At 50.1% G+C, this 12,363-nt stretch overlaps 2 protein-coding genes across 3 annotated transcripts in view; one reads left to right on the forward strand and one right to left on the reverse strand.

Annotated features, from left to right (window-relative positions):
• The window catches only part of EME1 (essential meiotic structure-specific endonuclease 1), a 7,276-nt gene extending 72 nt beyond the window's left edge, over positions 1 to 7,204 (forward strand). Inside the window, exons 2-9 of one of the 2 annotated variants that reach the window (XM_014541175.1) lie at positions 1,161 to 1,954; positions 2,039 to 2,166; positions 4,194 to 4,283; positions 4,376 to 4,497; positions 4,706 to 4,835; positions 5,080 to 5,195; positions 5,948 to 6,137; positions 6,394 to 7,204. In XM_014541175.1, the coding sequence (XP_014396661.1) occupies positions 1,186 to 1,954; positions 2,039 to 2,166; positions 4,194 to 4,283; positions 4,376 to 4,497; positions 4,706 to 4,835; positions 5,080 to 5,195; positions 5,948 to 6,137; positions 6,394 to 6,570 (1,722 nt within the window). In that variant the 5' untranslated portion in view covers positions 1,161 to 1,185 and the 3' untranslated portion in view covers positions 6,571 to 7,204. Of the gene's footprint in view, positions 1 to 1,144; positions 1,955 to 2,038; positions 2,167 to 4,193; positions 4,284 to 4,375; positions 4,498 to 4,705; positions 4,836 to 5,079; positions 5,196 to 5,947; positions 6,138 to 6,393 lie in introns of those variants that run through there. The other variant, XM_005868176.2, reaches the window with a different exon arrangement.
• LRRC59 (leucine rich repeat containing 59) overlaps positions 6,848 to 12,363 on the reverse strand; it is a 14,691-nt gene continuing 9,175 nt past the window's right edge. The window contains exons 6-7 of the mRNA XM_005868177.2: positions 10,820 to 10,993; positions 6,848 to 8,791 (exon numbers count right to left, since the gene is read on the reverse strand). Coding sequence (XP_005868239.1) covers positions 8,547 to 8,791; positions 10,820 to 10,993 — 419 coding nt within the window. The 3' untranslated portion in view covers positions 6,848 to 8,546. The remainder of the gene's footprint in view (positions 8,792 to 10,819; positions 10,994 to 12,363) is intronic.

Consider the following 12,363-nt stretch of genomic DNA (forward strand, 5'->3'; position numbering starts at 1 on the left):
CCAGGGGCTTGGGGGCCTGGGCGTCCTGGATGAACTGAGGAGCGGCCTGGCAGAGGAGCGGGCTCTGGGGCCCGCCCGCCCCACTCCCTCATTCTGCAGGAGTCTATGGAGGCTCTGCGAGGGGCCGGGATGAGGCCCCTCCCGAGGCCTTGAGCTTACTTTACGGAGCTCCTGCTGTGTGCCAGATACAGGCGTAAGCGCTGTGGAAGGTGCATGGTTTCTTTTACTTCTCACAACCTTGTAAAGTAGGTGTTGTCCTGTTTTACGAAGAAGAAAGCGAGGCCCAGAAAGGTTACAAGGTTTATCCCGGTTCACACCTCCAGTGTTACAAAAATTTGTTCAAAGAATGACTCTTGCACAGACCCAGCAACTGCATACCTGCATCCACATAAACACTTGTACATGCATGTGCAATGGCAGCGTTATTCATAATAGCCCCCAAATGGAAACAACCCAAATGTCCAAGTGATGAAAGGATATCTACACATTGGAATATTATGCAGCCATAAAAAGCAATGAAGTACCGGAACATGTTACAATAAAAATAAACCTTGGATGCTAAGCGAACGAAACCGGTCACAAAAGACGACATATTGTATGATTTCATTGATATGAAATATCCAGAAGAGGAAAAAGTAGATTTGTGGTTGCTTAGGGCTGAGGGGAAGGAAATAGACAGTGACTGCTCAATGGCTATGGGGTTTCTTTTGGGGGTGATGAAAACATTCTGGAATTAGATAGTAGTGATGGTTTCACAACCTTTGTGAATATACAAAGAACCACTGAACTATGCACTTTAAATAAAAGGATGAATTTCATGATGTTAATATCTTTTTTTTTAAGGATGACTTTTGTCATCTCCATTTCAAATGTAAAGATCAATGTGGGAGGGGTGTGTGAATCTTGTTACGGCCCCCTTAACATTTTGTATTAGAAACCTCCACTTCATTTATATCTCACCTTGACCCAGAAAGGATTTGAGGAGGGTTCCTGTTAGACTAAAGGTGTAGCTCTCTGAGTTCCAGGTTGAATGTGTTGGGGACATACCCTATTTCTCTGTTTCTCTATATCGTATTTATCTCCATAAAGCTTGGCCAGAGAACACACCTAGTGGACTGAATTGAATGCCACAGTCTGTCTCATCTTTCTTTGTCTTTTAGAGAATTCATTTGATAGCACGTATTAATGGCTCTAAAGAAGTCATCACTCTCCCTGGACTCTTCCAGTGATGCCGAGGAGTTGCCAGTATTTACCTTTCTGAAGAAGGAACCATGTTCAACAAAGAGGAGGCAGCCACAGAGGGAGGAGAAGATCCTAGTGGTTCACACCTCAGATTCTGAGGCCTCCTGTCCTCCATCGCCAAGGTGGAAAGATCCACCGCCCGTCCCAGACACAGCTGAACCCATCACCCAGACACAGCCAGTCAGGGTGCTGAGCAGTGGAAGTGAGGATGAGGAGGAACTTATTCCCCTGGCTGAGAGACTGACATGTAAGTTTTTGACCCACAAGCAGCTGAGCCCTGAGGATTCTAACTCCCCAGTTAAAAGCGTTTTGGATCATCGGAATAATGAAGGAGCGTCACGTGACTGGAAAAAACAGCCCTTTCCAAAGATCTGTGATGCTCCCCTCCAAGACACCTCAGAAAGGTGTACATCGAATAACAAGGACTCTACGGCAGACAGTCCATGCCATCAGGTTCCAGCCCCCCAAGCTACCTGCCCTCCCCGGAGCGTCAGCTCGTCAGTAACCAAAGCAAATGCCGAGGCCCTCCCACCTCAGAAGAGAACCAAGCACAGTCAGAAGGTCCAGAGGAGAGGCCCACAGGGACAAGCGAGCCGGAAGGAAAGCACCCTGAGACAACCGCAAAGGGAAAAAAGGGCAGCACTGGCTAACAGACCAAAAGCCCAGAGGCCAGAGGAGTGCTTAAAGCACATCGCTGTGGCGCTGGATCCAGGTCCTCCCAGCATCTGTCTTCACCCTGTGCTGAGCTTTCTGCTTCCCGGGCCGCCCACTGACAGCCCCTTTCCGTCTGTTGCAGTGCTTTTACAGATGGAAGGCGGGGGCCAGCTCCTCGGAGCACTGCAGTCCATGGAGTGCTGCTGTGTGATTGAGGCGCAGGCCGTGCCACGCAGCATCGCCTGGAGGAGGAGGGCCGGGCCGGCTGCGGTAGGGTTTCTGCTGTCTTTCCTCTCCCTCCCCCCTCTTATACATATCAGTCAGGGCCCCAGTGGGAAAACAGATGGTACAGCCCTAACCGGTTTGGCTCAGTGGATAGAGCGTCGGCCTGCGGACTGAAGGGTCCCAGGTTCGATTCCGGTCAAGGGCACATACCCAGTAGGGGGTGTGCAGGAGGCAGCTGATCGATGTTTCTCTCTCATCGATGTTTCTAACTCTCTATCCCTCCCTCTCCCTTCCTCTCTGTAAAAAATCAATATTAAAAACACACACAACAGATGGTACACTCAACTTAGGTAATACAGGAACTACTTTCCAAGGCTTGGGTGGGGTACAAGGAAACTGCAAAGGACAATGCAGTACTTCGGGGTGATAACAGTATTGATTCAGGGTTTCTCCACCTCAGGTACTGTTGTCATTTCAGGTCATGCTGTTGTGCTGGGCTGTCCTGCACTGCAGAATATTTAGCAGCATCCCTGCCATTTACTCACTAGATGCCAGTAGCACCTTCCCCAGTTGTGACAATTGAAAATGTCTCCAGATGTTGCAAATGTTTCTTTGAGGAAAATCGCCCTGGTTGGGTACCACCAGGCTATCATAGCTGTTACCATGCGTAGGCCTGAAGGGATGAGGGGAGAAAGTGTTTACTGGAATCCAGGAGAGAAATGTAGAGAAGACCACCTTGGAAGAAGCTTGACCTCCCATAGAGGAGTGTAGCAAACGCTAGGTGATCCTATTGGGAGGGGGACAGGGAAAGAGATACCCTGACTTCCCTCTCCTCCTTCCCTCCCTCCCTCCCTCCAATCTCCAGGGCCACCAGCCAGAGGGCATGTGGCCTTTGTGATGTCTGTAGAGATCACCCTCCTTGGGCAGAGAGAGTGGGGAAGGGAGGAGAGTGATCTGCGGGGCAGAGGGAAGCTAATCTACACAGGATTCCTAATTCCCTCCGACTGGGCTTTGAGAATAGGCGGGCTTGCATTGGAATTGCAGCCTTGTGGCTTTATGGCTATGACCCTGGGCAAATTATTTCATCACTTTGTGCTTCATGTATACAATGAGGATACTGTTACGTCCCTTTCCGTCCCCCCACCCTTGTTGTGGGGACTAAATGAGGTAACCAAGCACCAAGCACATGGTAGGCACATAGTACATGCTCCTTCCTGGCCTGGACACCCAGGTTACTATACCTCCTGTACCTTCCACTCCTCTTATCTGCGAATCCAAAATAGTCCACCCCGCATTTTCAAGAGTCTATAGATGAAACATTATATTTTTGCTCTCTTGTTTGGATCTCATAATTTTCTCAGCCCATTTCAACTTGTAAATGTTCCTTTCTTTTTTAAAAAAAAAAATTGATAGCCTTTGTGTTGCCCATTCACTTTTGGAAACTAGTGAATGTGGTGTCAAAAAAGGCGTAAACTACACACTTTGCAGCCCTTTCCTGCCCTTGAATTTGATGTCTTTGGTGGAGGAGCTGTGTAAGTAACAGTTTTAAAAAAAATTTGATTAAAAAAAATTGATTTTAGAGAGTGGAAGGGAGAGGGGAAGAGACAGAAACAAGGATGAGAGAGAAACATCAACATCAATTGGCTGCCTCCTGCACACCTCCTACTGGGGATCGAGCCCGCAATCTGGGCATGTGCCCTGACAGCATCCATCCAGTGAGCTCTTGGTGCATGGGATGGTGCTCAACCACTGAGCCACACCGCCGGGCTCCTTTCTTATCTACTGCCTTGAGATGCTGGACAGTTGATTTGAGGACTGAGGAGTGACAGGATCATGGTCATTGGTTCTTGCTATCATGACTTCATTCCAGAAGAAAACGAATAACATAAAATGGGCTAGGCTGATAGGGTGAGTTCCTTTAGAACAGCCGTCGCCAACTGGTGGTTCACAGATCACTGGTGGTCCGTGAGGTCCGAAAGGTTGGCAGCCGCTGCTCTAGAAGGCCTGGGTCTCTCGCAGTGCTGAGCACCTGCTGACTTGCCTCCCTCTGCTGGGTTGCGGTGCTTTGGCAGGATGGAGAGGAGGCCTGGGTGGAGGAGCCGATGGTCCTGGTGCTGCTCCCGGCAGAGGCGTTTGTGTCCATGATCCACAACTTCAAGCAGGTGGGCAGAGCCGGAGGGGTGGGCGCTGAGGCGGGGACAGAGGGCTGACTCTAGGGAGCAAACACTAATGCAGTTCCTGCCCCTTTGTGCAGGGGGGTCTAGGCAGCACTGAGAAAGGGAAGGAAACACTCCGGAGCTTTGTAGCAGACATCACGGCAAGGACAGCGGGAAAGGCTCTGTCACTGGTGATTGTGGATCAGGAGAAATGCTTCAGGTTTGGATTTGTCAAGACTTAGCATCAAAAGGGGCAGCTCTTGAGCCAACAGGGGTGAAGTCATTCAGCCCAAATCTAGATCCTTCTGCCAGACAGCATTCCTGCCGAGCCCCGGGGGATGCGCTGGTCCAGGCTTCTTGCACCTCTTCTGCCTCAGCTCAGCCTGAAGGTGCTTGCTTCCCTTCTTTGATTTCCTCCCCTGCTTTAGTGCTCCAAATCCTCCAAGGAGAAGGAAGCAGGGTGTGGCAAACGGAGAACAGGCCAAGGAGAAGAAGAAGAAACAGAGACCACCAGAGGCCAACACAGGGCCCGTGGTGTCCAGGGTAGACATGGAGGAGGTAAGAGCGTCCTGTTGCCTGAGTCAGACCGGGCACCCATTTTACTAACCCGATTTGCTATTGAGAAAGAGTGACATGCCTGCTGGCCAGTACTCTCTGCCTTGGGACTAAGTAGGAGAGAATGGGCCAAACAGGAGCCAAGGGGTTGGGAACAGGGAGGAGAGAAGCCTCAGGGAACACAGAGGGAAGAAAAACTTCGGACTAGTCTCGCCGCCCTTCCAGTCCATCTGCCTTTGGATTTTAGGCACTGGTGGATCTGCAGCTACACACGCACGCCCAGGCCCGAGTTGTGAAGAGCTGGCAAGAGCTGGCCGACTTTGCGTGCTCGTTCACGAAGGCTGTGGCTGAGGCGCCCTTCAAGTAAGTGCCCAGGCCAATCCCAGCCCATTGCTGGGTCCGGTCCTTTACAGTCGTTCTGGTACCCAAAGATGCCCCTTCCCCTGAACTCTGCTGTCAGTCCATTGTCTCAAGCTTGAAGCAGGAGCTGACCTCACAAGGGGGATTCTGGGGAAGAGCCCTCAGACCGTCCCTTTCAGGTATTCTGCTTTAGCTTATGTGTTATGTGCTGCCAGTTGGTCCAGGTTCACCAGTGAGCAGTTACCAGGATTCAGTGCAGGTCGGGTCACAATGTGATAGCCGCTCGGAAAAATAAGTTTTAGCCTGCTTAGCTCAGGGAATGTTCATAGTCAGAATTTAAGTGAGACCTCAGAGATCTAATCCAAGTCCCTCGTTTTCTACCTGAGAGAATTGAGGCCTGAAGAGACTGACTTAGCCAAGCTCCTAGCATGTTAGAACCACCAGAACTAGACTTCGCAGTGCCTGGGGCCCAGTCCCAGGTGTTTGACCCTGTGCACTGCCTCTCCCGTCTCAGTGCAACCCAATCTCAACATAAAGATTCTGGTACTTTTCTGGTAACTTCTCTTTTAATGAAAAGGACTAGATGTTGTTTTTAAGGGAAGCAGTAACTAGCATTGCTTGGGATCAAAGTGAGCAAGATATAACCTTATTCCCACTTTTTCCAAGGTCACTGGAGGGAGGAGTTTTAAGTTCCCAGTTAGGGGACAGGTTCAGGAAGTAACCAGTGACTCACAGCTCTTGATCCCTGTTTGCAGGAGACTCCGAGATCAAACTAATTTCTCCTTCTGCCTGGAGAGCGACTGGGCTGGAGGGGCGAAGGTGGACCGTGCTGGCAGGGGCCTTGCTCAGGTCTGGCGGAGGCAGATTCAGCAGCTGAACCGAGTCAGCCTGGAAATGGCCAGCGCTGTTGTGGCCGCCTATCCCTCCCCACAGCTCCTGGTCCAGGTATGCTCCTACAGGGGCCACCGCCCCGTGCCCGGTGGCCTTAGTGGGACTCCCATATGGTTTTCACAGATAGCATTGGTGAGGGCCCAAGATTGCCTTGTAGGTCAACAGTGCAGGTCTGCTGAGATCCGAGTTAACATTGACCTAGGGTGTGGGGACAATTCTTATCCCCCAACCCAAGCTCACCACACCCTTGTTCCTCGATGAGGGATGACTGTGAATGGTGTGGTATTAAGAGATCATTTTCCACTTTCAGGCTTATAGGCGGTGTTTTTCGGAGCAAGAACGCCAGAATCTGCTTGCAGACATACAGGTGCGCCGTGGGGAAGGCGTGACATCTACCTCCCGCCGTGTTGGACCAGATCTATCCAGGCGTATCTACCTTCAGATGACCGCGTTGCAGCCAGATCTCTCTTTAGACAGTGCAGACTAAAGCTAGCCCCAAGGGACAGGATGAAAAGCTGGAGATTTCTGCCTCAAGACATGACCAATGAAGAGAGGGAGGTGTCGCCTGGAGCACAAGCCTGGGTCAGGCCCACAACAGATCCTGGGTGCCATTGTGAAAGCCTCCCTACCTGTCAACTGGCTGAGATATTTGCATTTATCTTCACCAGCATTCAGTGTTCCTCTCCTGGCAAAAATCAAGTGCCATGCATGAGCTACCCCTGCCCCAGCCAGCCCTCAAAATACAAAGGAACACAGACAGACCATTCAGACACATATTTAATAGTTGCAGAAATCCAAAAGAACCTCAACATCAAGTCTTAGATCATGAGTGAAGTGCCCTCGGTGGGTTGGCTTTCTAGGCTGGGTGTCCAACCCTGTTGGCCCACTGAGGCTGCCTCAGCCAGCCAGGGAACGGGTCTGATCACTATGCCGACTTCTGTATTCTCTCAGTCTTATCTTATGTACTATGTGTTTAGTTTCAATAAAGCATTTGTACCAGTGGCTCTGGAGCTTGGAGGAAGACTAAAGGAATGTGTAGTGATCCAGAGTAAGGTGTGGGCCTATAGAGCAGAGCTATCCTTGGGGGAGAAAAGTCATTTCTTCCAGGATCAGGACAGTCATAACCGGCAATCCTATCCAGTTGGACCACTGAGCCTAAAAAGCTGGAGCCCGACCTCTTCATCTCTGAACCTGAACAGCTTCTTGCTGTCCTCGGCGAGGGGCAAGGAACTTGCAGTTGGGAGTTTCAGTGAGTGGGCACCATGACATGGCCATTCCTGATCCCTTCATCCAGCTGTTGTCAAAGATGAAGCAAAGGAGGCCACTGAGCAAGAAAAAGCTTACTGTGGCCAACAAAAGAGTGACAGCCCTGCCCTTCATTGCACAAGTCATTAGCGTTCCTGACCACCTTTAAATGCCTCCATGCTCCTGGATTCCCTTCGCTGCCCAGGTAAGTTCTAGGGCTGGAATCAAACCATTCTAAACCTCAGTCTCTGACGCTGGAGTGTTCAGGTTGCCTTTGAGGTATTTAGTCACACCAACTAACAGCTGTCACAGAAGGCGAAGGCTTTGCATGGCTCTGCCTTGTTCACTGGCAATGGGGAAGTTAATGCTCTAAAATCGAGGCATTTTATGGAAGCCACGTAAGTAGGGGCAGGACTCCACAGGAGCTGCCCAAGACCCTCAAGGCTATGAGATTTCTACTTGTGGGTCATGAATCTGTCTACATGAAAGATTCCACTCTCTGGCTGAGAGATACTCCATTCTGGTCTCTCAGGACATTATAAGGAAGGCAAAATTATGGAAAAGAAAGAAATACCAGAGTGGGAGTCCAGTTCCCTCAAAATAGCTGGGAGACCATAAGCAAGTCACGGAAGGCCTCAAGTTCCTTATCTGCAAGTGTTCTATTGGCCTGCATAGTCTAGAAGTCCCCTTCTGAGCCTGAGACTGTGTGGTCATTAAAATGTCTGAATGCCTGAGGCCCTTAAGAAAATAGGTATGCCCCTCCCCTCTGATTTAGGCTAGATTTGCTGAGCATGGTGTCCTAATCCCCAATGACAACCCACTGCCTCCTGATCTGCCCTGGGTCCCCAGGGAGGAATGAAAGGGTTTGTGACACACAAAAGTGTAAATGTAATGACGCTGACCACTTAGGAGAAATGAGCCTTGCCTTTACAGTTCGGTATAACAACTAGAAAAGGCTGTTCTTCCTCTCCCCACCCCCAAGCCTATTCCTTTAGGCCTGAGGTTATTTCCTCTCCCTAACTCCCACTTCGTATTCCACCAGGGAACCCTGACTCAGGAACAAAGAAGTCCTACAAAGAGGAGGTCTCAAGTACCAATCAGCAGCCATTTAATGACGGCAGGTAGGTCTGACGCTAAAAAGAGGTTGTGTCCAGCAGAACCCAATTCCATAGGAATCCAAGTCCCAGGGCTGAGAGGCAGCAGGTGTTGAGGACACACTCATTGCTGAGGGTCGGTCTGCAGGACCCACTGGAGGATGTGGTGGCTGCGCAGACCCCGAATCGCATTGTCGTAGATGGTGTTCACGCTGGTGCAGAGGGGCTGCTGCTGCAGCTCTGTCACCCGGCACACCACCAGCCCGCCCGCCACGCACAGCAGCAGCAGCAGCAGCAGCTTCAGCACCGCCCAGGACCGGGTGTGCTTCCGGGGTGGCTGCTTACGGGACCGAGAGCCGGACTTGGATTCTGGAGTGACAAAGTCATAGGAGACAAAAAAGTTCAGTCAGTTTGAGGAGACCCACACTCTCCACCATTCCATGCTGTTCTCCTCCATGCAGATCCATGTACACCCCTCGTAGGCATGAATATCGTTTTAAGAACATCTGAGCTCTTAAAAACTTGCTATGTGCAGACTGAAATATAAGCTGCCTTCTCCTTGGATTCAAGGGAAGACATTGAACACTAGAACTCATTCTGGACGTCTCACATGGCGCACACAGACCCAGGTCCTAAGTCCTCCTTGAAAACATGGTGATGCTCCAGGCCCCTCAGGGTCAGGGGAGGGGCTTGTCAGGAGGCAAGGATGGAGGGCTGCCCACTTGGGGAAACACTTTTAAGACTTTTATTTTTTTAATTATCGATTTTTAGAGAGAGAAGCATTGATTTGTTGTTCCACTTATTTCTGCACTCACTGCTTCTGTATGTGCCCTGATCTGGGATTGAACCCACAACCTTGGAGTATCGGGGCAATGCTCTAATCAACTGAGCTATCCGGCCAGAGCCTTGAGATGTATTAATATTGTTAATATCATACAGGGTGGCGCAAAAATAGGTTTATAGTTGTGAATACGTGAAACTGTTTATTTTTGTATTATTTATTAATTACGGTATTATTTTCCATAGGAACAACTATAAACCTAATTTTGTCCCACCCTGTATAAGATACATATAAAAACAGTGATTATTGCTGGGAATGGGGGATTAGAGGTGACTGCCATTTTCTGATCTATTTCGAGAGAACTTTTCTACATTTTCTGCAATGAACACGTATATTACATTTATAATTAGGAAAAAATGGTTTTGAGATTACTCGGCAACATTTAAAAGAGCCTGACCGAGCACCCTCATGCCAAGAACTCATGGTGTTCTCACTTCATCCTGTCGCTGCCCTGTAAGAAGGAGGATCCTCATTTTACACAAGGAAACAAAAGGTGGTGAGGTCAGGCAACTTGCTCAAGGCCAGCAAGGGAGAGCAGGACCTCCGCCTCCCTCCAGAGCTCCCCTGCTCAGGGGTCCCTTTGGCCCAGAGGGTATACGACCCTCCCATGTACATGGAGCCACATAACAACACAGATTCAACTGGACACACTCAGGCAAAACGCTAATGTGTCTTTTATACCACATGGCTCCCTGAACACGGACCAAATGATTCCCGCGGTGTTCAAGCAAAAAGAGAGTAATTTGTTCCAACGCGGAAAGAAAGCCGTAGGCAGTGCTGGCTTTCCTGAGACAGCACCACGCTCACAAAACACGCCCAGTGTACTTCACGGATGATGCGAGGGACTTAAGAGTCAGGTGACCACATGCATCCTTCACCTTTCTTGGTGATTTTAGAATCTAACTCTTACAAAAAAGTGCAATTCCCTGTCCTGGTAATGCTCTCAGCTACATCTGACCAAAACCCCACATGTGCCTCTGGGGAAACAAGCCAGCCAGGCCCGTTGTGACCACATGCATCCTTCACCTTTCTTGGTGACTTTAGAATCTAACTCTTGCCCTAGCCGGCTTGGCTCAGTGGATAGAACGTCAGCCTGTGGACTGAAGGGTCCCAGGTTCGATCCCGGCCAAGGGCACATGCCTGGGTGGCGGGCTCGATCCCCAGTGGGGGTGTGTGCAGGAGGCAGCCAATCAATGATTCTCTCTCATCATTGATGTTTGTATCTCTCTCTCTCCTTCTCCCTTCCTCTCTGAAATCAATAAAGAATTATATTTTTTAGAATCTAACTCTTACAAAAAAGTGCAATTCCCTGTCCTGGTAATGCTCTCAGCTACATCTGACCAAAACCCCACATGTGCCTGCCTCTGGGGAAGCCAGCCAGGCCCGTTGTTCCCAAGGAGAATCCCCCACGCCTCGTAAGCAAACCCTCCGAGGTGCTCCCAGGCCAGAGGGGTCACTATATCTAAGTTTACAAGCTCCGCTCGTTCATCCACGCCGGAACACATCCGTGCGTCTCCCCACTGCACCTGCCGGAGCCTTACTGAGGGAACACTTACTCGATGCCTGATTCGTTTCCTTCTTGGGTTTCTTCTCGGGCTCCCGTTTGGATGCTTTGAGGGCATCGTACTCCTTCCTCCGGCGCTCCTTCTCTTCCGCCTTCTCCCGCTTGCGCACCTCCCGCTCCTGAGCCTCCTTGGCTCGCTGCTTGGCCTCCCGCTTCTTCTCCGCCTCTACAGGAAGAGATATCCCCAAATGGCTTCTCTCCCCACACCTTCCAGTGTGCTTTCCCGAGCGATTAAAAGCATGGATTCCGCCTCCCTTCCCCTAGCCAAGAGTCACAAAGGACACATGAGAGGAACCAGCTGCCTTTCTGCCCTCCCTGCAGTATAATAAGCGGCTCTCGGGGTTTGCTGAATGGACTCATGAGGGGGCTTCTAGCCACAAGCTGCAAAGAGATCAGGGTGAGCTGACAAGAGGGGCATAAGGCATGGGTGGTGAGGCCGGTGCGCCCTAGAACAGGTGCCGACTCAGAAAGCACAGCGATCGACAGCCTCCTACAACTCGGCTCTGAGCAGAAGCAACAATGGAGGTGTTGAGTCCACGGGAGTCCTGTCCCCCTGCTTGGGGAAGGAATGTGGCTTGAGAAGGACAAGCAAGAAGAGAAAGTGAGCACTCAGGTTCAGAGGTAGAGATGATGGAAATGTTTTTCTGAAATAGCAAGATGAATAGTTCGTAATGTCTAGACTTATTCTGATTTACTTCACAGTTCAAAGATGTTTACACGCAGTCCCCAACTTACAAATTATTGGGTTCTAAAAATGCATTGCCAAATTTGTTATTTGGACATCTCAAGTACATTTTTCCAAAGCCAGAAGGCCACAGGTGGTGGCTAAATGTCCTCTTAGGGCTTAAAGGCCTGTTTGAACCATCATGTAGCTGAATAGTAGCACTATAAGTACTGTAGCTTTCCACTGCCTCTATGAACAAACAGGCTCCCAGTTCCAGCTGAGCACTGGGAATGCCAAGAACACGCTGCACTCAGCCTCCAGAGAGCCTGGGCCGTGAAGCAGTGGAAGCAGCAGAGGTCGGAGTAAACACGCATTACAGTAGCCATGCACGTGTAAGGGACAGTCGTAACTCAGAGCTCTGATCTCAAGGACTGCAATCAGTACCACAGGAGCCAGCCAGCCAGGCGACAGCACCTGGGTGCCAGGCCTTGTTCTAAGTGCTCGAGATACAGCCGTGAAGACAAGCCAGGTTCTAGTGCCTGAGTCATCTACTCTGTAGAGGAGACGAACAATAAACAAGTGAGCAAGTAGTAAAAAAGAAATGATGTCTGCCATAGAGTAAATGATAGAGGACGTGATGGAGAGTGACACGTGGGATGCTATTCTAGTTTGGGTGGTTCAGAAAGGGTTAAGGTTAACCTAAGGCAACATTTGTGCAGAGACATGAGGGATTACACGAAACCGACGGTGGAAAGCTCTGAGGGAAAAGGAAGCCAAGCAAAGCCCCAGAGGTGAGACTACCTGGTGCGTTCCAGCAAAAGCAGGAGCCTGTGTGGCTGAAGTTAACTGTATTCTGTGTGTGTGTGTGTGTG

This window comes from Myotis brandtii, unplaced genomic scaffold (assembly GCF_000412655.1).
Source record: "Myotis brandtii unplaced genomic scaffold, ASM41265v1 scaffold265, whole genome shotgun sequence".
NCBI classification, from domain to species: domain Eukaryota; kingdom Metazoa; phylum Chordata; class Mammalia; order Chiroptera; family Vespertilionidae; genus Myotis; species Myotis brandtii.